Source organism: Sinocyclocheilus grahami, unplaced genomic scaffold, assembly GCF_001515645.1.
Source record: "Sinocyclocheilus grahami isolate Dianchi unplaced genomic scaffold, SAMN03320097.WGS_v1.1 scaffold104.1, whole genome shotgun sequence".
In the NCBI taxonomy this organism is placed as follows: Eukaryota; Metazoa; Chordata; class Actinopteri; order Cypriniformes; family Cyprinidae; genus Sinocyclocheilus; species Sinocyclocheilus grahami.
The window spans coordinates 1022155-1047507 of NW_015505283.1; the positions used below are offsets into that span (position 1 = coordinate 1022155).

The 25353-nt window shown below is 37.7% G+C and overlaps 1 protein-coding gene across 6 annotated transcripts in view; it reads left to right on the top strand.

Annotated features, from left to right (window-relative positions):
- LOC107588498 (polycomb protein SCMH1-like) overlaps nt 1-14829 on the top strand; it is a 23035-nt gene extending 8206 nt beyond the window's left edge. For all 6 annotated transcript variants that reach the window (XM_016276619.1, XM_016276622.1, XM_016276620.1 and 3 more), the window contains 9 exons: nt 1212-1456; nt 5987-6157; nt 6249-6375; nt 6480-6680; nt 7153-7320; nt 7432-7563; nt 7665-7805; nt 12327-12469; nt 13778-14829. In XM_016276619.1, coding sequence (XP_016132105.1) covers nt 1212-1456; nt 5987-6157; nt 6249-6375; nt 6480-6680; nt 7153-7320; nt 7432-7563; nt 7665-7805; nt 12327-12469; nt 13778-13900 — 1451 coding nt within the window. In that variant the 3' untranslated portion in view covers nt 13901-14829. The remainder of the gene's footprint in view (nt 1-1211; nt 1457-5986; nt 6158-6248; nt 6376-6479; nt 6681-7152; nt 7321-7431; nt 7564-7664; nt 7806-12326; nt 12470-13777) is intronic.
- The last annotated feature ends 10524 nt before the right edge of the window (nt 14830-25353 follow it).

The following is a 25353-nucleotide window of genomic DNA, read 5'->3' on the forward strand; positions in this document are numbered from 1 at the left end:
TCAAATGAAAAATGGTGTGTCTGATTGGTCCAGACGCTACACTGGGTAGAGAAATGTAAAATATAGAGGTAATAACACAGATAAAAAGGGACAATTCACCTAAAAAAAGTTTAGAATGACATGAAGGTGCGTAAATTATGACTTTTTGTTTTTGGGTGAACTGTTCCTTTAAGCAATAAAGGCATTTGATCAGAGAGAACACTGGAGTTTTGGTTTACAAGGAGTTGGCATCCACCCAGCTGGCACTGCTGCAAACCCTGTGCCCAATAGCAGGCCTCGCATTAAATAGCTGGTGTGACTGTTTGAGTGGGATGAGAAAAGAGGGTTAAAGAGACAACGCAAGGCCAATGCATTTGGCAGAGGAAGACAAGCCTTGTCAGGCCCTTTTAAACACACTAAACGTCACAGCTAGTCGGGGTAAGCGAGTTGTTATGGCGTTTTATTTGTGAGTCTTTATGCTTGAAGCCAAGGAAACTAGGAAAATGTGTAAACGACGTATCAGTCTGGGAAAGAGCCGGTCATTGTGTCACTATCCGCAGACTTTAAGACTTTAGAGAGCAGATCGAAACTAAGGGGCAGGAAGGAAGTGAATTGACTGAGAGAGTAAGATGCCACAAATTGACACACACTGCAAGATCAAGAGCAGACTCCCGTTCAGTGAGATTCATTTTTCTAAGTTGGATGAGTACAAACTGCAATCCTGGCCTCACTAACAGGTCCGTAAAGCTCTGAAGTGTTTGTTTGTGTTTGCTGTCTTTTGCTTTAAATTGATCATTTGATTCTTCTGGTCTTTTTTGGCTTACTCTGTTTTTTTTTTTGTTGTTGTTGACAAGGAATTGTGATAAATGTTCAATGCATTCAAATGTTCAAAGTTTACAAACTTTTCATTCTTTTTAGCTTTTTTTGTTCTCAAGAATCTGTATAATTCACATTTTGGATTTCTCTCACTATCTTTTTTCTTGTGCTCTCTCTCTCTCTCTCTCTCGCATTTTCTTTTCATCTCTGTAGCACTTCAGAGGCCACTAGCACCAAAAATGTGCAACACAACTAATTTCTTTGTTGAGATGGCTCAAAGAAAAATGGGTCAGCTCTGCACACAAAGCCTGCCTTTCTCGTTTTCTGCTTCTATGTTTGTCACTGCAGGACGTGCACGTTATGGTATATTGCCCTATGTAAGCTGTATTTTCTTTCCCTACTTGTTTTTTTTGCAGTCGGGTTACCAAAGGCACTAGGTGCACTTGGTGCCCTACCAGAGGGTGGCATAGAGGGGACAGGCATGCCACCTACACCAGGCAGACCCCCACCCCAGAAGAAACGTAAGCCTGGCCGCAAGAAAACCAAACTGTCTGGACCCTGGGGTCAGAAAGGAACGCTTGTTTCCCAGACAAGCCAGTCTGGAAAGGAACTGGAATCTATTAAAATCCCGAAGAAACGAGGCCCCAAACCAGGGAGCAAGGTATAACTGTATTTAGAGTCATCACAATCAATAGCATGGGACCCATTAGTGTCTTAATTTTACTTAATAATCGATATAAAATGCTAAGAATCGAATGAATCGCGATTTCTATAGTGATTCAATGCTTTCAAAATATATACGCATTAAATTACTACAAGCACGAATTAATGGAGACCTTGAACAGTGTTCGTGCCCTCGCATATCTCCTTCACGCGCTCCACTATTTACCGCCTGTGACTATCACAGGATTGCGCTCGCGCTCAGTTCGTCTCAGTTTTGAGCAGCTGATGTGTGATCTCTCCTTAGTATGCCTACTCATGGCCAGTAATGCTAAAGTGACGTAGTTTTGCTTTTCTGTAATTTTTCAATGGCGCTCGGTCATACCGACGACATCTGAACAGTCGTAGGTTGTGCATTTATTGCATGGACAGAGCAAAAATGTAAGTGTCTAAAGCATACGCACAGTTCCATTGAATGATAAATGTGTTTTAACAATGTCGTTGAACCGAAAGTACGAAGGAAACTTAAAATAACCACAGAATTAACAACAACCTTGAAATAAGAGCGTGAGGTTTATCTGAAAATCAGATGCATGAAAGTAGCATCCGTTGCTATAGCAAACAGACATCGGGTGCGTTTTCTTTCAGGATCATCATTCGTCAATGGAGAGGAAAAGTTAAATACTATAGCATTTTATTTTATGAAAATTAGATAAAGAAGTTTTCGCACTGAAAGAGACGTGATCACGCGCTCATAGAACTTAAAGGAACACTCCACTATTTTTGAAACTTTCCAACTCCCCTAGAGTTAAACAGTTGAGTTTTACCGTTTTCGAATCCATTCAGCCGATCTCCGGTTCTGGCGGTAGCACTTTTAGCTGTAGCTTAGCATAGATCATTGAATCTGATTAGACCATTAGCATCTCACTCAAAAATGACCAAAGAGTTTCTATATTTTTCCTATTTAAAACTTGACTCTTCTGTAGTTACATCGTGTACTAAGACCGACGGAAAATGAAAAGTTGCAATTTTCTAGGCCGATATGGCTAGGAACTATACTCTCATTCCGGCGTAATAGTAATACTAAAAGTGCTACCGCCAGACCCGGAGATCGGCTGAATGGATTCGAAAACGGTAAAACTCAACTGTTTAACTCTAGGGGAGTTGGAAAATGAGCCTATTTTCAAAAATAGTGGAGTGTTCCTTTAAGACGTGCCAGGCCATATCTGCAGCTAATCTGAATAAAAAGCAGAATGAAACGGTGAAACGTTAAGACAAAAACACAATAAATAAATAATTTATGAATGATGCAGTGCTAATTGACATGTCATTTATTACAGTACAGAAACTATAAAGTATATTTTATACCTAATTCTGTGCAGAAAATTGAAATAATTGTTTGCAGTTTATACAACAATCATAAAATTGCCATTAGGAAAAAATTATAGATTACAAATGATTGATTATTGTCCAGCAGTGTATTTGATTTCTTATATTATTTAATATATTTCTTATATTAGTAAATTCAAAGTAAGATAAGAATATAATTCCTTGTAAAAATATTATATATATAATACATTCATAGGCCTACATAAAATTATTTTATTTGACATTTCTGTCACTTCTGAAATGATGGCTACGCCCCTGGTGTGACAAAATGTTAGCCTATACATAATACTTTTTAAAACACTTTTTTTATTTTTTTAAGTCTTGGCTTACATAAATTTCTACATATGCCATGTCATGCCATAGCATCATTAAACTAGCATCTAACAATGGACAAACGTGTTTTACACAAAGGCTGCTGTGTAATTTGCCCCCTGACTACGCATTTAAAGAATTTAGGGGAATCATTTAAAGAATCCTGTGAATGCACTTAAAGAATGCAGAATCAAATCGAATCGAATTGAATCGTTCTTAATTTGCAAACATCGTTCTTGAATCGAATTGAAAACCTATGAATCTTGAATCAAATCGATTTGCTGTCTACCCAAAATTCAAAGCCCTAATTCTATATGATCAGCTCAATCATTAAAACATTTTTTAAAACGTGAAGGCTGGCAATCCTCAGAATTGCTCAGAAATCATTTTCTGGCTAGGTTACATCAGGGATGTCCTATTGTGCCCTTTCGCAGGGATTTGATACCTGGGTTTCCGACATGCAAAGTAAGGGGCTGAAAACACGTTTTTGCATTCCACTGCACTGCTTTTCCATTGTTTTTTTTAAAAGTAAACATGCACTACATGATGCTTTTGACCGCTGAGCTCACATCTCGGGGTTGACGTGTTCTTAAAAACCCAGCATTGAAGATGTAAGGAAAAAAAGCATTTCTTTAGACGTTTTTTGTTCCATTCCACTACTTTTAACATGTGGTGAAGACACGCAGCAGCAGTGTTGCCAAACCCCTCCCTCAGAAAATCTCTAGAACCACCCTCAAAAGTCTCCAAATATGAAAACAAAGTAAATACAGGTAAATTTGGTAAAGGAAAGTAAATATATATATACTTTACAAATGATAACAGTATAAAAAATATAACAAAAGATTAAATATAACAAAAAATTCTGAAGTGAAATTAGGAAATGCTTGTGATCAGCACATCAAACATGGAAATGATGGAAAGCCACAATGTTGGGAATGTGTTTTATGTGTCACCAAAGTGCATCCCTGTCCTGCTCAAATACAACAGATAAGAGATATTATGATTCTCCAAAAATGTTCTCTGTTTATGATAAATGTCCATAACAGTGACTGTAAAATTTGTATTTTAGGGATGGAAATTACATTTTTATATTTGGGACATGGTAATTTGGCTACTTTGGGCTGTTTTTTTTTTTTTTACTGGCATGGGCTTGGGATGCACAATTAAAATGATGTAATAGTTGTGATCATTATTTTACCTTCCATAATTATTCAGACACGATCAGGTGGAGTACTGACACTCTGTCAAGTCTGCATCAAATCAAGCACTCTGTAATCACAGCTAAACTGTTCAGTCAGATGTTTGTCATGAGAAGTGTTCCACAAAACAGCTATGGTTTGCAGACAGTTATAAGAGTTGATGTGACAAATACATCTTTCGAATATACTGTGTGAACTCATTGCCCCGTTAGCTCGGAGAGCTTTATTTTCCCTCCTCAGTAAGTTTTGTCAGTTGTTTTGTTTATTGGTCTAATTCTTGTTTCTTGGGTTGCATTGGTTAGTCACTCAATTCTCTTGTGCTTCGTTCCCCCCTTCTGAATTATGTTGTATTTATAAGGAGTTATCACAAAGTAAGTCTGTTTAGTTGTGCTATCTTACAATCAATATATAGTAAATGTAAGTTAAAGTGTCGCAGATGTAACCGGTTAAAACTTAGAGTGGCGATGAGGTCTTAAAATGTATGGAAAGAGTCTTAAAAAAGGTCTTAAAAGGTATTAAATTTAACTCCATGATTCCTGTATATACCCTGCTGTCGCTTTTTTTTCTTGACAAGAATTGCATTTATTTAAATGCAGAACATCTTTAGAACCACATCAAACAGGAGACTTTTCAGATGCGCACTCCACTTCGCCCCAGCAACAGGCTCTAGTCAAACGAGCGTGGAAGCAGTACAGGTGACGAGGGAGCTTCAGCAGAACATCAGTGAACTGCGGTCAGATGAGATGTTGTCAGGCCGTATGTCAGTCAAAAGAAATGTTCCTGTTCTGTCAGCCATTATACTGTGCTCATCGCACGTGCTCTTCACTTGCACACACAAATACAGCGGCACGTGCAGCAGCCTGTACCATTTCATATTCATGCGTGTCAGATCCGCATCAAATTCAGCAGCGGCAGCTCTTAAAGTAATAGCAGCCAAATAACCTAATAACCCAGCTGCTGTGGTGTCTGTTAATCAAAGAACAAAAGAAAAAAAGAGGACATCGATAACTTTTGTAGCTTGAAAGATTAATCTATATTTAATTTAGAATTTAGTGTTTGATAACTTTATTCAATTTCTGTATATTTCCTACTTGTTGAAGGGCACAGGTAAATATGACATTTATTGTAATGGGTTTATTTGAAGATTGTTTTAAGTTTGCTTAAATTAGAAGTTATTTTTTAAAGTCTAATTTTTTTTTAAATTGATAGCTCTCAATTATACTGTAATGTTGAATGACTATAATCAATGGTTAAATATTAAACTATAAAAAATAAATAAAACAATTTCATAGAGACAATAGTATTGGTATCAGTGATTCATGCCTTCAGTCATAAAAAAAAGTTAAAAGTTCAGTCATAAATGCCATTAAACAGATATTAAAATTATACTGTCTTTATGTGATTTCTACATTCATTTGAAGATTAAATGTGAGATTGCAATATAAAAGTATATTTAAAAACTTTAATGTTAGGTGGGTTTCATTGCGATTAATTTCAGGAATAAATGTGCGATTAATTGTTTTTTTGTTTTTTTTTTATCGATTGACCACTATTTTTAATGTATTGTATTGATACCAAAATACTTTAAATGGGAGTTTGCATGTGTTTTGTATATTTATGTTGTCTTCTAGCTAAGCTGGGCCAAGAGGACAGAGTGGCTTGAAGGAACAATCGGAGGTCCTGGTAGACCTGTCAGCAAACCCAGAGGCAAACTGTCAGCCAACTGGCCCCCGAATGTGCAGCAGAACCCAAAAGATCCCATTAAGATCCCAAAAAAGAGAGGCCCCAAACCCGGCAGCAAGGTGCAACTCTTTAGCTGAAATCACAGTGATAATTATAAGGCAGCATCGTTTTTTATGCAGATTCCTTCTGACCATGTTTATTTGTATATAGAGAAAACCCCGATTGGTACCCAACCCTATGCCCGCCTCCCCAAGCACTAGCACTCCAGAACCAGACACCAGCTCAGTTCCGCTGGACAACGCCACCATTCCCAGCGCTGCCTTACAGGCCCCTACAGGTACTGCAAGTGTCTCAGATCTTTTCCCAAATAAATAAATATTTCATTCTTTGTCATATATTATCTTTGCTAACAACATCCCTGCAATTATTTGTGTGTCTCAGTATGTGTGTACCTGAATAAGTACGGGAAAGTGGGTCCCCATCTGGATGCACGCCGTATCCAGTCACTGCCAGATCACTTTGGGCCAGGCCGAGCTTCCTCTGTGCTGCAGCAGTGTGTTCAAGCCTGTGTTGACTGTGCACATAACCAGAGCTCAGTCTTTTCTTGCCTCAAACCAGGCCATGGAGGAGAGCTCATATCAGGTCAGAACACACAGACCCACAAGGCTAATAGAAATGAACTAAGAGCCTCAAATGCATTTGGACTTCTTGTTAGGGGATTTGGGAAAAATAGCTAATTGCAATTACAAATAGATTTTGAAATGCTGATTTGCTGTGCTTGTTTATAGGTTTGCACAGTTTGGCCAACAATTTTGGGATTCATTATTAATGAATTAATAATTATTACAAAATGAAACTTCCCTATTGTAGTATTTCACTGTAAAAAATGTGCTATTTAAGATAAAATAATTTTACAGTACTAATATTTATGGGAACAGTGCTGTGATTCACTCTGAAACACACAGCACTTATATTTATTTAATTCAGTCACAGGCTTTGCAATTTGATAATCGCACTAAGCCATATTGCAAATTCGGTTTCATTTCAATGAACCTTAGTTTAATGATTATGTATTAACAGTGACCACTGAACTTTGCCTATTTTACTTTTACAGCCCATTTTGAGCAGCAGCACCACACTCTAACACTGCCGGCAGTGAACAGTGTGACGTATGTGCTGCGCTTCCTGGAGAAACTCTGTCACAACCTGCACTGCGACCCATTATTCGGCAGTCAGCCCATCCCTGTGGGAGGACTTCACTATGACAGCCGGACATACACAGGTCAGCGCTCATGCGTGCAAACACGTCTGCTGTGGCTCATTACTATATTTTGTGCATTCTTTGATCTTACCGTTGTAAAGATGTTAAAAGAGAACCTCATGTGTGTTGTAGAAAGGAGAAACTTTGCAGAAAGTCTGAATTCTGGACCCCATTGGGGCACTAAGAGATTCCTCCAACATGACGCCTACAACAGCGACTCTGGACCGCACAAAATATCTAAAAACCACCGTCTCTCCTCGGAAGGTATTTTACCCTGTTTCACTGCTAAAACAGCATTTAATTTGTGAACTCCTATGTCTGTTGACCCTCTCTGCAAGTGTTTTTGTATCGTTGTGTTTGATCAGAGCCCTGCCTGATGGAGAATGGGGTTGGCAGCTCGGAGTTGCTGGAGAAAACACACATGTCCCCTGGACATGGCTTGGCAATGCGTTCCCTTTCTCAAAGTAGCTACTCACCAGGGAAACTACATCGTATGGGCTCAACAGGTACGCAAACTAGCCCATCATTGAAGATCAGTTGTCATGTCCACAAAACCACATTGAAAATATTGATTGCAAATCTAATTTAAACCTGAACATTTTTAGGATTATTTCTAGGTTACTAATCAAACCTAAGCAGATTTGTGACATTCAGGGTTCGTACGGTCATGAAAAACCTGGAAAAGTCATGGAATTTTAAAACGGCAATTTCCAGGCCTGGAAAAGTTTTGGAAAAATAAATAAACCCAGAAAGTTTTGGAAAAGTCATGGAAATCTATTTCACAAATCTCTGTAATAGAATTATGTTTAATCAGGTCCTGAATTTCGGTCCGGGATTGCGCATAGGCTATATCGCATAGTTTTACGCATTCCCACAGCTTTTGACTTTAAAATAATGGATATTCACTAGGGCTGCACGATAAATCGCATGCGAAATTTAACGCGCATCTTGTCAGAAAGCCGGTTCTGTAATCAGCGGTAAATCGCCATCACGTGCATGCTTTCACATTGAGCAGCATTAACTACCCAGAGCCGTTGTTGTTCACTGATGAGCTGCGCAAAACCACGTTCATATTTGCGCGATTTTTTGCGCAGCTCGTCAGTGAACAACGGCTCTGTGTAGTTAATGCTGCTCAATGTGAAAGCACGCACGTGATGGAGATTTACCGCTGATTACAGAACCGGCTTTCTGACAAGATGCGCGTTAAATTTCGCATGCGATTTATCGTGCAGCCCTAATATTCACACATTTATTCAATAGCCTATAGAATGTAGGTTAAATGAGTAAATAAATCCACACAGACTATCAGATCAAATCAGTCATTTGAAAACAGCGTGAGTGATTCAGCTGTACCGTGTCTTCTCTCTTTGACTTTCTCTTAAAACGGCTTCACATCAGCGCATCTCGTCTGCACTAAAGAGCTGCTGCATGCTGTGATGCAAGACTTTTGCTCATGTTTCAGTACAGTTGACAGAATTGTCACTTGCCTAATCGGGTCATTGTTGCATCGTCACAAAAATGTATTCTGTATTTGCACGTCTTTTTAAGCCATTCGGTACTGGCGCGCTCCATGAGGTGCTTTCCTGTGTGCTCAGTCACGTCCTAAGGGCGTGCGTATAAAGCCACCTTGCTAGTACCAAATTGAGTTTGGTACCAAACAAGCTCATTAGAACCCTGAACGGGCCTCAAACATATGCCCTAGTCCGGCCCTTGTCCAAAAGCTTATCAGAATTACCGGCCCGAGTCCGACTGGAGCCCGTGTCTTTTTTCTCTTTCTTTCTTCCCCATTACACAGCTGCTGTTGTAGCCATTTAAATAGTTCAGTTTAGTTTTTAATGGCAAAGTGGTTATATTTATTTTCGTTTCTTTATTAAGTTAATTTAGAAATATGTTTGGAACATTTTTTGTTTGTTAAATTCAAGGTTTTGTTTTTAAAGTAGCCTAATGACCAAGCGGCCAGTGGCAGACAGTGAGTTTGCCAATGTTTGATCAATTTAGCCTTCTCAAATCATCACCACTTGACTAAAATAAAATATATATATCTATAAATCTTATATATCTTATATAAATGTGTGCTATATTATAGGGTTGTGACGGTGAGGAAATTTTCCCACCGGTTAATCGTGTGAAAACAATACCGTGTATTCCCTGTTTTTCTAGCTTTCCTTTGCTTTTAAATAACTTGTAAAAGCGGCGTGCGCATTTTACTTTCACTTTGAAATAGCGGCAATTCGGCGTAAAGCAATTGTTCGTTTTTAGTTTGTTTGAATTTCCCCTCTTTTCCTCGCTTTCCTTCGCTTTTAAATAGCTTGAAAGCGCCGTGCGCATTTTACTTTCACTTTTGAATTAGCGGCAGTTCGGCGTCAATTGCTTGAATGCAACAACAAAATACAACGTCAAACTCACTTTAGCCTATATATAAATCATATAACTTTTATTAACAAAACAAATACAAATACACCATGCTATAGGGCAAGCTATGCCTAATATAAAATAACAAATAACTTGCATAAATTTTAAATAGGTATACAAAACTGGAAATAGGCTAAGTAAACGTATAATATATAACCAAATAAATAGGAACGTTGAACGTTTATTAGCAAAACGAGTAAGAAAGCTTGGAGGCATGGCATACACCTTGATGTCAAATAAAATAAATTAATGATACAAAGTTTAAATAAAGTAAAAATCAGCAAATAACGTGGAACCAATTAACCCTTGTGCGTCAATTAAAAAAAGTTACACATAGGTCCATAGTGGGCAAAAACGTCCATGTCAAAAAACTGTCATAAAAATTTTAAGCTTGGGAGCACAGAGTTAAGTTTGGTCTCATTTTAAAGAAGACCCATTGCAGATTATTGTAAAAAAAAGTTTAAAAAGTGAAACCAAAAAAAAAGTTCTAGATGTTTAGGTTTATGAAAATGATTTATGAACGATGTTTTATATAAAATATTGCATAATTTTACAGTTAAATGGCACTGCGATTAAAAATAGCAGTTTTAATGGGTTTCAAAGGGGACATTTTTGTCCTTAAGGTCCTGAGAGGAACAATTTGTTGTACCTAGTGCAAAACAGATTTATTAAAGGAAATGGAAGTGAAATAGTAAAATTCCAATAAAAATACACACCTGTGCCAAAATTTATGCAGTTGGCAATAACACAGGCAAAATGATCAAAAAAACAAAACTGAAAAAAGGACAAAAGGTCGCACAAGGGTTAAATAAGAAACTAATGTTTAAAAAAACCTTCCAAAATCACCTTAGATAAACGGCAAACGTCAACAGGCTTTTCAAAATCCAAAATATTGCCAAACAGGCGCTTTTGCATCTAGTTTCGAAACTAAATCATCCGCGATCGTCTTGTCTGTCTCACCTCACCTCACTCTTCTTGTCAGTCAGCTCGACTCACTCTCCTCACTGGAGAAATGAAATCTGATCTGTGATGCGACTGTCGTTCGGCACGCTGCATTGAGCAGCCGCGTTCAGTTTTTAACTGTAGTGTCTGTTCTTTTACTGAACAAAATTATTTGTATTACTATAAAAAATCAAAACGACGGTGGGGGTTGGTGACGCGGTGGGCAAGTGACGTAACCGGTGTTGCGGCTTAACACTGGTATCACCGTCAACACCATCTATCGCGGCAAGCCTACTATATTAGGTGCATATCCGGTGCGGAGAGTGGAAGCTAAAGCGCGCTCTGCAGGACTTGGAGTCGCCAGTGCAATTACTTGCATTTTTTTCCTTATAACAGTGGAAACAACAGACTTTTTTGCTCATAAAGGTAAGAGTAATACATCATTCGAGACTGTTAAGGGTCTACATTTATTTGTGTGCACTCACAATATCTGCATATGTTGTTTTTTTTTGTTTTTTTTAAACAAACAGGGTGTACTTTCTGCCGTCTCGGTCATGAGCAGAAGCGTTTCACAAAAATGAATTGAAACTCAGCAAATATTCTATTTCCCCTGGCCCCGATACATTCAACATGGTAATTACTTGCTGGGGTTTTGCGGCAAGCTTTATTGCGTGCGCTTTAACGCGGAACTCTTCCAGCTTTTCCTCTTCTTCACAGCTGTTGCTGGACACTAATCACAGTCGAGCCGCTCTTGACAGTCGCGGTAGGTCTCGTGTTGTTTCCACCAGCGCAGCAAATCCTTTTCATCACCATAATTGATGGATATCTAAATTATAAAAATGAGGAAGCCTGAAACAAGCCCGATGCCCGGCCCGCGTCTAAGCTATGACATGAAAATTGTCCCGAAGCCGTAAATAAGTCGGGGCCTGTCGGGCTCAGGCTGAAATGCAAGGCTCTAAAGCGCAGCTTGTTGCATTTAAGTGGCAAAAATACACACAAAATGACGTTAAAATGGCCATCCTGGCGAGTATCCTCATCAGCACTGTCTGTTTTTTCTTAAGCGAATGTAAACCGTTGCGAACGAGAAAAGTTTCCAAAAAGAAATTCAGGTCCTGATTTTAACGGAGTTAAATGATAGTATTCAGTGATGTGATATGGTCTCTGTGTGGAGTAACGTCTGGCGCAGTTGCAGCTTGTACTTATTACTAAAACAAGAATGCAAACAATAGCTAAAAGTTAACATATGCTATGATCATTTAAACAGATTTTTATTATTTTTATTGTAAAATAATGGAACATTAGGTCATGAATATTGTCTCAAAAGTCATGGAAATGTATTGGTAAAAATGTGTACGAACCCTGGACATTGACTCCTTTGTACAAAAGGTCAGATGTTCTGTATGTTTTACACAGACCTGTGGAGTTCATGAACTGCTTGTTAAAGCAAAAGCAATTCAGTCCTTTTTCAATTTCATTCTAAATTGTGATGCTGTTAATATCTTTTGTAATGAACAAATTACTTGTAATAATAGATGTAAAATGGAAAATGTTTCATTTGCTTTTTAGACTTTTCGATCCCACTGCAAATCTCACTATAAATCATGAATGCATTCATATGAACAACTGACGAACCTCAAAACATTTTTTACTGATATGTCTTGATTGCCGCTCAGGTTCAGAGCGTTTTCTGAGCTCGAGGGAAAGCCTGCGACCCAGTGGACAAGACCCCAACCTGTGGACGGTGGAGGATGTTATGCAGTTCATCAGAGACATTGACCCTCAGCTCGTACCCCATGTAGACCTCTTCCGTAAACATGTAAGTGAGGAATACAGGGTCCATTAAAAATTTTTTTTTTTAAATCTGTAATTTTGTTGGACTTTTACATTTTCATAAAAGTTTGATCAAATTTAAAGTCAGGGGACGGAAAACAACAATTGCTATACAGCCAACTTAAAAAGGCGACAATTTAAGTTAATTAATATGAGCACTGCATGTTCAAAGTCAAATGCAATGCTTTCTGCTGGATTGTGTTTCCAGAAAATTTTGCAGTCAATAAATACAATGCATTTATGCCAAGCAATTACTTATGAGATACTGCTAATGAATTATCAGTGTTTACTTTATGCTTTTTATTTTGTAAAATGTTGCATGTTTATAATCAAAAGTCCAACATCATGCATAAATTTTTTTCTGGTTATTATTGGTATTTTGGTTTCATGAAAAAAACTCTTTTGACATCCTGTCAGAAGGAAAGGCTAAGAACATTAACACATTCATTATATAGATTGTGATAGTATCAGCATTATAATCTGTTTATTGGCTTTCTTTAAACACGTTATTGTAGGAGTGAAATCCATTATCACTTAACTTGGAAGCCCGTTTCTGCCACTGAATAAAAATTAAAACAAGGTAATTGCGACTTTTTATCTCACAATTCTGACTTTTTTTTCTCAGAATTACGAGTTCATATCTTGCAATTCTGACTTTATAACATGCAATTGGGAGTTATAACGTCAAAATTGCGAATTATAAAGTTAGAATTGCGAGATATAAACTCGCAATTGTGAGTAATAAAGTCAGAATTGCGAGATAAAAAGCAATTACCTTTATTTAATGGCGGAAACGGGCTTCCATATGTTGTTCTGTAGGAACATTGGGTATTAATTTCATTTGTGCAAGTCTAAAAACTCTGCAGAGACCCTGGAAGAGAGCGAGATTGAATTATTGTGAAACTGAATTATTTTATTATTGTCTCTTTAGTGTTTTCATAAGCCCTTCACATAAAGACAGCCGGAGACTTGAGCTTGAAGCACACTGCAATTTTTTTTATAGTTTTTACCATCCAAGCCTTTTTAGGGATCATAAAAGATTTCATCTGTTGAATGGAAGCAGTCTTGTTTTGTTTGACATGGCTTGCTTACATTATAGCATAGCATCGATTCATTAATTTAAAGATGAATCTAGCCTCTGACAAAGTTCAGTTCAAACAGTCATGAGAAAACATTTTGCGGCATTTAGATTTTGTGTCCAGTATCGTCTTACACATGAAAGATGCTCTGTCTTATTGTTTGTGCAATAAAATGCTAAACATTGTCTTGGCTGGGTAATACTCTTCTTTTGCAGGAAATTGACGGCAAAGCTCTCCTCCTGCTCCGCAGTGATGTCATGATGAAATACATGGGGCTGAAGTTGGGTCCTGCCCTTAAACTCACCTTCCACATTGACAGACTGAAACAGGGCCGTTGACCTTTATGGCACTTGTATGGGTTTTGACCTTTACCCCTTCCAAGCACATTTCAAGATACACGGCATGCTGGGATCTTTGTGTCCCCCAGTACTGTAGTGGGTGTCGGCAAGCTTTCAAGCTCCGCCCATCTTTTTTACCTTTCATTTTGTTTGATAGTCTATTTCTCCAGGTTTTAATGCATTCTGTTATTAATTATAGCACTGTTATAATCAGTTTTTATGACTGATATCCTTGCGGTTGTTCTCACGTTACACTTACGATTGTGTTAGTACCGTATCAGAACATTTCACATGTTCGGACTTGACTGAAGCAGTGAAGTGGACAGTATAAAGGCTGTTTTTGGGTCTTGATTTGTACAACATACATTCAATTGTATATTTTTCACCCTACATCAATAAGGGTGTTTTTTATGGCTTTTTTTTATACAAGACTGATTTTCTTCAATTAACTGCAGATAAACACTAGACCACCTCCCCCATTATGCTGGAAATCACTCTGGCCTGACACCTCAGAGACCATTACTCATCCTCCATACTTTATACACATAACACATTTAGGAATTAAGATGCAGTCACACTAGACTTGCAAAGCATTCATAATGTTATATTATCTGCTCCACTTTACAGCAACACTGCAGACAATACAGCGTTAAAGACATTATTCTTTGCATTGCATTGGTCCAAAAGGTCAATGTGTGACATTTAGATCCTCTGTTGGTCAGATGTCTTTTTGAGTTCAAAGCAAAGCACAAGACTTCTTAGTAAACTTGCGTTCATGTGTTCAAATGCATATGACAGGAAGTCTAGTATGACCACACCTACTTCTACATACAGCTATTATACACTCTGTCTGTGTTTTATATCGTGTTGATGTTTACATTGTCTTTGTTGTTTGTACTTTTATACAATATTGTAGAGTGCATACGTTGACAGCGTTATACTCTTAAGCTTCAATTAAAAAATATGGAGCTTTTCTTCTGTTAGTTGTTGTTTTTTTCATGACTTTCCCTCAGACTTTAGTTTAATTTTGTCTGGTTTGTTTTGATAGAATGCATACTGTTATTTTATTTTATTACAAAAATGGATTTATTATAACCTTCATCTTTATTGCTATAAAATAGAATTACACAAATTAGGGTTTTAAAGTAATTAGATCTCGAATTTTACTTAACACTTTCTGAATTTTAAACGCCCTCCACTGTCTATTTGTTCAAAAAGAACAAAAACGTTAAGACTGAGCTGATTTCTACTGTATTTATGTAAAGTGCTGGTTCACTACTTTTATCAACCACATGGGGGCAGCACAACCATTATTGGCTTCTTTAGTTCTATTATTTTTAAGCTTGCTTGCTGAAAAGTACATAGACCAGAACTTTATAAAAAATACTATCTATGTTCTATACATTCTTGAAGATATTTAAAATAAAATATCATGTTTTGTTTGAACCATATGAAAGTTATATTTGGTCAGGACATTTTTGTAGTAAAAAAAGTCAAACATAAAATATAGCAAATCCAAATTAATGCAACAGTTGTCAAGAATTACCTTGTTTCTGAGTACCACGGCTATAGTGAAAGTGCACTTGTGGCGGTTTTCACTGACTGACATGAGTACACGTATAGAGCCGAGGTGAGGGGATGTCACGTACTGTAAATCTTACCACATTCTCAAAAAACAGGAAGGTGTCTTTCAGGGTGCAACACGTTGACCAAATCCCTCAGTAAAAGTCAGTATGTGTGCACACTACGGTACACAAATACAGTGTAAATAACATAGTCATGTGACTTACAAATCCTCTAGTTTGTAGTGTGGAAAACCCCTCTCCATCATACTAGCTGAACCAGCATTTTATAGAAACATTTTGGAGTTTCAGTGTTCTCTCTGCGTGATTACAACCAGTCCAGATTTTAGTCAGACGGAATCTATTTACATCAGATCTTCAAGTCTGTGTACTTTGATTAAATGTGCTGGAGTGTTCTGTACCTTTCCAAAAACCCCAGTGGTTTTGCTCAGGCTGTGCTATCTAGATGTCATCAAGGTTTTGTATAAAATTAAGGTATTGTAGAGAAAAGTTCAGCTGTAAGCAAATACACCCTTGTTGAAAGATTTTACAGTGTTACTTCTCAAAACCTTTTTTGTTTTTTTCCAAAAAACGAGAATTCAGCTTAAATTTTCGTTTTCATTCATGGGTGGAAAAATGAATAAACAGCTTGATTATTTGATTTCTACACGTGGAGAAACATTTTGGAGTTTCAGTGTTCTCTCTGCGTGATTACAACCAGTCCAGATTTTAGTCAGACGGAATCTATTTACATCAGATCTTCAAGTCTGTGTACTTTGATTAAATGTGCTGGAGTGTTCTGTACCTTTCCAAAAACCCCAGTGGTTTTGCTCAGGCTGTGCTATCTAGATGTCATCAAGGTTTTGTATAAAATTAAGGTATTGTAGAGAAAAGTTCAGCTGTAAGCAAATACACCCTTGTTGAAAGATTTTACAGTGTTACTTCTCAAAACCTTTTTTGTTTTTTTCCAAAAAACGAGACTTCAGCTTAAATTTTCGTTTTCATTCATGGGTGGAAAAATGAATAAACAGCTTGATTATTTGATTTCTACACGTGAGCGGGAATTAAACGCCCCTTTTTTGCTGATTGGTCAGGAAAAAAGCGAAAAAGGAGCCGTTTTCTCATTTTTCTACTTTCAAAATTAAATCAAAAAACGAATGATCGAATGATACACGGATTCTAGCATGCAGCTAAACTAAGTATTCTAATACTGAATAAATGACTAATCAACATTTCTCTCACCTTGTCCACCATCTTGGATTTGCACTACCTTCTAGGATTGCCTTCTTTGTGAAGGATCCATCCAAGATATCTTGGGAATCAGCAAAATTGGCTTTCCCGTCTAGGATTCTGTCAAATGCACCTTACAACGTTTTGGAACAGATCAATGTTTGAAGGTGAAAAGGGTGTAATTTATTATATGCCATTAGCGCCCTGTATCAGAATGACAAAATGAAAGACTGTTTTCAAACAGGTTTTCTGAACACTCCCCATCGGTCAGTGGTCAGATAAAACAGATAGCACTGTCCCAAGCTCACACCATTGGTTGAGCCAATGTTGCTATGTTGGGCTGGTCAAAAAATAAACAACCATTGTTTTGATAGCACCAAAGCTTTTACAACCTTCAGGGGAAAAACCTACAAATGGCTTGCAGCCATTTATAAGAAAGGGGCAGATTTAGGGTATGTTTACATGTCAACGATGTACTAAAGACAGAAAAGCTTTGCGTTTTTGAAAAGTATTATGCATGCCAGCAGAGTAGTTGGCAATGTCACTTTGAAAAGAAATTCACGCATGTGTACATACTGAACACGTAATAAGCATGCACATGACATTTATCATTTTCACAAATTTGTGATTTTGTAATTTACTCGGAGACAATTGGTGCGCCCCAAATTGCGTGCTTATGCACTATTCTATGACGTTTTGTAGTATAAATAGTGCGAGTAGTGTGTTCACACTGAAAATTCCAAAAAGAAAAAGTACACTTTAAATACCCAGATGATGCACTTAAATAACCGAAAAAACTAAGTGTGGAATGTTGGACACTTCATGCACTCAACTGTAGCAGCTTTAATTATGTAGAGAAGGGGGAGGCGCTATCAGACTCCGATTATTAATGACAAAATAACCTTATAAATTGAATACACTACAAGTGTATAGTGCGTCATTTGGGACTTTTTTTTAAGTTTACGTTTTCAGGCCCTCAAAACGCCGTTTTTGTGTAAATGAATAGCCAAAAATATCAACGGTGTTGTGTAAATGCCCCCTCAATGTTTGAAAAAGTCCATAATACATCACCAGAAAGAAGTCATGTGAGGTCAAAATTAAAATGATTATTAAAAAAAAAAGTAAGATGAATCGTTCACAATAAGATCAATTATATGAATTTAGAAAATAGATAGAATTTTCATTTCACGGTTCCATTTATTTTTTTATTTTTTGGTTAACAACCATTACGCTCTTGTGGCTATACTTTGGAAATAGTGTGGATTTTTATCCCGTGTTCTAATTGTAAGTGTTTTACAAACCAAGTCACAATTTTCAATAGCCGGTGATATCTTAATTTGTATTGAACCCAGAACATTCTTTAAACACCTCGTATCTGCTCCACAGAGGACCATCAAGATGTGTCAAGAACCACAGAATCCAAACGGTGAATTTCAGTCTTTGCGATCACAGTGAGTAAATTTAGAATTCAAGAGCATCCAGCAAACCCAGTCGTATCCAATCGGAAGAGCAGACAGGTGCTCTCTCAGCCAGACATGCTACAAATATAAAAATGTGTCTGTCAGACTCCTAGAATATTCTGAATGCTTAGAGCGCCGACACACTGTTGTGTGCCAGAGGGTGCTGGGTTATTTTCTACCATCTGTGATATAGGTTTTGACCACTTCCAGTCCCCACTCAGTGTTTTTACAGCTTTATAATTTACCTAGTACTGTTTCACATCTCATCTCAGAAACCATGTTTCTCGCTGATGTTTGGGAAATGTTGCAGAGTCGTACGTCACTTGTCAGTGTGATAATAATCTCTAGCGGGCGATATCAAAACCCACATGGCTTTCTCAATCTGCTCCGTCTCGACCTGCCAAAACAGTGTTCTTGAGACTCTGCCACAGAGCGCACACTTGGATGACCTCACATGGATAGCTCATGTTCAGAGGCGTCCATCTGCCCATAGGTTGCTTATGCTAGAAACGGTCATTCTTAGAGCTAAGGGATATCGGTAGTTGAGCGCTCAGCAATGAGATTAACACACAAGAGCTTAAAGCCGCCCCCACAGACACACACACACATACATGTACAACACTGAACAAACAACAAACAGTGCCACTCCTACCTCGGCTTGTTGAAGCTGGCCTGGCTGAGAGGTAAGCTTCACACAGGAAAATGAATAATTTACACAGTGCCCTTAACTTCAAAAGCCCAAGGCAATAAACAGTGGAAGGGGTGGGGAACAATGGGAGCAGAGCGAAGAGAATCTCCAGCAATTTTAGCTGTCAAACACTCTTGGTGCCACAGCCTGCCTAAACATGTGTGGCATCATCATTTGCACCTATATAATGAAGATATTGATATGTGTGAAGACCTGTGATGGACCAGAGCATGAATATCCCTAGTTAAAGGTGGTTATGGTAGTTCTGTAGCTAGAGCTACTAGGTCTAGCTGATGCTCATCCAGTGGTCCAAATTAGGGTTTTTGGCTGGCAGTCAGGCGAAACAAGAGCAGGAAGTGCAGTCCATCACAATCAATTTCTAGCGTACGTTCACGCATGCATGTTCAGTGTGGGGGTAAAACCAATTGAAGTCCAAAAAACATGTTTTTATTTGAAAGACGGTTGGTTGGCGGAAGGGAAAACATGTTGATGCACGCTCCACCCATTCGATCTCTTCCTGTATTTTTCTCTCTGATATAATGATCTGAAGCTGATATAGGCTTATTAGATCACATGCTTTGTGATCTAATAAATCTTTGGCTTGAAAATAAATGATATGAAAGGTGTTTGCAGCCTGGTGCCATAAGAGACCCATTTAAAGTTGTGCTGTGGTTCTTCAGAAAACCTGCTTCAAAGAACCCAGGTGGGCTTCATGTTTCCTTGTTTGCACATGATAACTTGCACTAATATGCTGAAGAACTTATGAATTCAAACTTTTTTGTAAATCCAAAGAACCAAACAGCCAAATTAGAAACTCTATAGAAAAACAAAAGGTTCTTAATTAGAAGATCAATAACTTAAAGCAATAGTTCACATGTTGTTCCAAACCTTTATGACTTTCTCTCTTGTGTGGGACAGAGAAGAAAGTATTTTGAGAAATGTCTCTGCATTTTTATTTTATTTTTTTGTCCATACAATGGAATTCAATGGCCACCAAATCTGTTTGGTTACCAACATTCTTCAAAATATCTTCTTTTCTTTTCCACACAAGAAGGAAAGTCATCCAGGTTTAGAATGACATGAGATGACTAAATGATGACAGAATTGTCATTTTAGGGTGCTGCAAAGAAACATCAAAACTTTTTTGTAAGAGTTTGGTCCAGAACAACAAAAACATCATGTTAAAGGGGGCATAACACACACAGTTTCACCCAATCTCATGTTAATCTTGAGGTGAGTAGTACTGCATCCTTGATATCTCCAAAAAGTCTTTAGTATTATCATATTTATAAAAGAAAGATACAGCTTTAAGATTCTCTCCGGAAAAAGCCGAGCTCCTGGAGGCGTGCCGTTGGCGGAGCTAAAGATTGACGAGCACTTGGGCGCCGAATGCCAACAAAACAGACATTTGATGCCGTTTCACTTACCGTCTGCAGTTCTGAATCATGACCGGGATCTTTTATAGCTGGGACCGCTCCATCTTTCAGTATCAAATGATGTGCAAATCCAGCATTGAACTGGGCCTTTTTTATAAAACGTTCGTCAACAAACACACTTGTGAAAAGCTGAACAAAGTTGTCTTTCCCTTACAACCAAAAACACACTTCTTTGGATTGGAGACATGGGGTGCGTCCGAAATCGCATACTGCTTAGTAGGTATTACATTTGAATTTGTACTACTCGACCGTTAAAAAAGTATGTTCTATATAGTATGAATGCGAGTAGTATGAATGGAATTTCGGATGTAATACATCTGCCATGTTGATGTTGTCACGTGACATGCGTCTTCACAACAGCCCCAAAATTTAAAGAGCCCTCACTACTGCGAACATCAGCAATGTTTCACGTAATTCTTACTATTTTCATCGGCGATTAAACATCTTTTTACAGCCGATTCACGAAATCATCTCATCGATTTACAATGTTTAAACTTTCAATAAGTCAGCCGTTCACTTAGATCATGTTAAACAAGTGCAATTTAACCACAGGGAACAACGTTTTTCCCTGAGGTACTTACACTTGAAAAGAGCCGCGTCGCCGCCTTCCACCATTTTCGAATATGCCTCCTCTCCCGTGGCCTCATGGGATAGTAAAGTGTCCATCATATGCATGCTACGTAGTAGGGAAGTAGTAGGTCATCTGGGTACTTCTCACCTACTGTTTTTCGAATACTATGAATTCGGACGTACTACTCGCCTCGCATACTGTTTTTCACCTACTATATAGTATGGAAGTATGCGATTTCGGACGCAGCTTCAGAAAATTGTACGAACCCGGAAGTAAGATTATTGGCACAGAAATACTCCGTCATACGTCCAAATTGTTTTTTGAAACTTTGTCCATGCTTAGCATGAGAATCCAACTCTGTAACAGTGTAAACAACTCTGAATGCATGAAACAGCATTGTACCCCCCTTTAAAGTTAACACGAAAACTTCATGCCACGCACAAAAAAAAAGAAATACTTAAAATAAAAGTTCTACAATTAAGTTAACGAGTTCTTTGGTGAGCATAACATGTATTTACATATTTCTGACATTTGCAGCAGTGCTCCTCCAGGCTTCATGTTCAAATATGAACACAGACCACGAACACTGTCGTTTGATTCACCAACAAATTACTGTTATGTACCATATCTTTTAATTATTTGTTCAGAAACGGTCACAAAGTCAGGAGTTACCGCTTCGAATCCTTCCAATGAATTAACTGAATGAACTCACCGAATCAACATTCAGCTATAGCCTACTGATTGCTCACTCGCTGAACTAGATGTCGTGTCGTTACTTAAATTACTGTTTAATATAGCCACTGCTCTTGCTAGCTGTGCTGTCAGATATCGTTTGCAGACATTTTAATACATCTCACTACAGTATTTAATTAATTGTTCTTTGAAAAAATTACCAAATATCCTCTCCTTCTAGACAAACACATGAATTAGTAAACACCTCAGCCTCAAACTGTTGTCAGGAAAGCTAAAGAGAAATTGCTGACTATGTGATATGTTGAAGAGGGGTGGTCTCCAGGATCCTTCATGGCTACTGGGTAAAACCCTACACAGAATTTCCCAGACTACTCTTCTCAATTTCAGTAAGTGGCTTCCCAGACCCCCCCCCCTCGACATTTCTTGTCATTTGCTCATTCTACTGAATCTAAAGCTGTTCAGAGAGCTCACTGAGAAAGAACAGTAGGTGTGTGTTCGTGTGTGTGTTTAGAGATTATTGTGGGTGGCCTCAGAGAGAGACAGCAAAAAACAGTCAACAGTACATGTCTCCTGTCACACCCTGCTTAGCGTATGTCTAGTCTGGTTCCCCAGAAGTGGATTTACACCAAGAGTTTGACAAAGAGAAAATATATGATGGCGTAATACTAAAAGGCTTTAGTACTCCAAGTATTCATAGAAAAGTTAATTATGATAAATTGTCGTTCCATTGCATTCTTTTCTGTACAAAACAATTAGCTAAGAGCTGACAGTAATAATCGGTCACACCCAATTCTTATCTAATAGGCGGATCAGTGGTGCCATCTTAGGCCTGACCGAGGGCGCCCAGGGATGTTACATGTTATAATGTTTTCTTTCACACAATAGTTGTATGTTCCATCACCTAAGAAAGTAGCCACGCACACCTTCCCTCTCCCTGTTGTGCACACACACCTATATTTATCTTTTTTAAATTGCAAAGTTCACAGAGACAGCTGAATTCCCCAGAGAAGAGGTGAGATTACTGATACATCTTTGAACTGAAAACCCCCACTTTTCATTTCAAAAGCGTGCAGTCGAAATTCTTTTGAGCTGTTTCTATCTATAAATGTTGGATTAAATGTCACTTGGCACATGTTACTCTTACAACTTGTTTACAGTGTACTTATGTACTATCAAAACATTCAGGTCATTCAGGTGCATTTTTTAAAAAGTAAAAAAAAAGCTTTTAAAATTTTTGTCATATATAGTGTTTTTAAGTGTAAATTAAATAAAAATAAATAATACTTTTATACTACAAAAAATTTGGGGATTTTTTTATGTTTTTGAAAGAACTCTTATGGTCACCAAGGCTGCATTTATTTGATCAAAAAAAATATATAGTTTTACATAACATTTTTAGTTATGTATATTTTAAAATGTAATTTATTCCTGTGATGATAAAGCTGAATTTTCAGCAGCCATTTAATGTCACATGATCCTTCAGAAATAATATATCATTATAATATAATGATTTTGTGCTCAAGAAACATTTGTTATTATCAATGTTGAAAACCATTTTGTGGAAACCAGGATCCATATTTTTCAGGATTATCTGATGGAAAGAAAGTTCAAAATTACAGCTTTTATTTGAAATAGAAATGTGTAACATTATAAATACCTTTACTGTTACTTTTGATCAATTTAATGAGTCCTTGCTGAATTAAAGTATACATTTTTTAAAATCTTACTGACCCCAAACATTTGAACGGGTGTGTATGTTAATAAAACTAAAGATATTGATTAAAAATTGATGTCACTTTTAACAAATTTATAAGGGACACAAACAGTGCCCCATCTCCAATATCTATCCCATCTCATTTATAAATATATATTTTATTGCTCAAAATAAATTGAATCTCCAAACAAAAATGACTCTTCTGTATCAATTTGGATAGATCTAGACTCTAGAGGATCAGTCAGTTAGAAATGAGAAATTATATACATGAAGACACTGTGAATGTGAATTTATACTCACATGTTAATTCACAATACATAAGCTTCTAATTTTGCTGTTTATGGGTCCAAGACCATCTAAAGGAAAGGGCACCAACTTCAACTCAAGAACAAGTCAGAGACTAACAAGCAGTATAGTTTTTTGAAAATAAACAGGGTGGAGCCAACACTGAAACACTCTGATGGTTTCTGTTAGTTCATTCCTGGCATTCACCATCCACAGGCATTCATTTTGTATTATTAAGGCTTGTTCTGATACCAGAGCAATCAAAGAGGAATCCAATGCAAGTGCTACTACACCGTAACCATATTGACTTTCTTCGAACCCTTCCTCCGCCGAGGAGGAACAGGAAGTGACAGTTGAGCGTTAACGGCTTGTCACTGCAATCTTCACCCTTCCCCCCCGCCTGAACCCCCTCACCACAGCATGTCCGTAAATGGACAACACTTTGCCCTCCATTCCCAGGACAAAAACACAGGCCCAGGGTTCACATAAAGACTTGTAATGTCAAGGTAAGCACAGATTAACCTGGACAGTTTCCACTACCTCCCCCATACACACCTTTATTACATCTGAAAGTAGGTAAAAGGTTCTTGCTTTACAAGCAGGCTTGTATATAAGACCTAATAAGTGCACACAAATGGAGAAAGTAGCTATTGCAGCACAATTCAACCTCTTTGCACTAAGCATGAAACTAGTTTGTTGTTTTAAACCAAGAAAGGTTAGTCAGTGGAAGCTGTGGTGCACCAACGATTCTCAGAACTGTTGTTAGCCTTAAGCAACAGCTTTTAACGGGAGTCATAGTAATTGTTTTTAATAGCACATTTCAGTTTAACCCCATGTAAAGTTAACCCTCTCAAAATTAAAGTCTGTTCATTCACCTTTGTGCAGTTCCAAACCTTTATGACTTTCATCTCCAGAACACAAAAGATGATCATTTGAACAACATTTTTGCCCATTCATTGAGGTCCAAAAACCTACTGGACCCAAATGCAGAATTCTGTCATGAAACTCTAGATGGTGCAGTCCGATAGGTCTAACACAATCTGACCTAATGACATCATTATCACATGGCACAGCTAATTGGTTCTCTCCTGTATCGGTAGCCAATGAGCTCGCTGCTCAACATTCAAATATATGACTAGTGCTTGCCGTAGCAGTTGCAGCTTGCTTCAGAAACCCTCCACCTTCCCCAGCTCCACCTGTATAGATCTGCTACGAGGTAATTCAGGTATGCTATATGGGGGTTATTTCATGTATGTTATATTTGCTTCAGCAATATTTCTTACATGCTCACAGCGGCATGTTGTGGATGTATTGGCAGTAGCAAGTCTTGGTACTTGCTCTGCCGCAGCAGCGTAGCAGATCTATTCCACCAAGACCAAATACACTAACATTGTCATGTATATTACCATGCCAAACCCTCTGAGAGTTATGACGGCAGAAATTACTTTAATTGTATGGAGAAGGGGAAAAAAGACAACCTAACACAAACAAACATTTCAAAGTAACTTGTCTATTCCAAAGAAGAAAAAAAATGCATTAAGTTTTGGAACAACAGGAGGATGAATTTAAATTTTTGAATGAACTATCCCTTTTATGATAATGGTAGATAACTAGTGAAGTAACTGCTTTAACCAGGCAAGATTGCAATTAGAACCATTTCACGGAGTAAACTTATATAGTTTGATATGACATGGTAACTAACCAAATAAAGCTAATCCAAGCTTCATATTTTATAACTTTTCTGCTTGCTTTTGACAGATATACATGTTTCACTCACCCCTTTTCATTTCCACAAATAAGATAAGAGACTAATG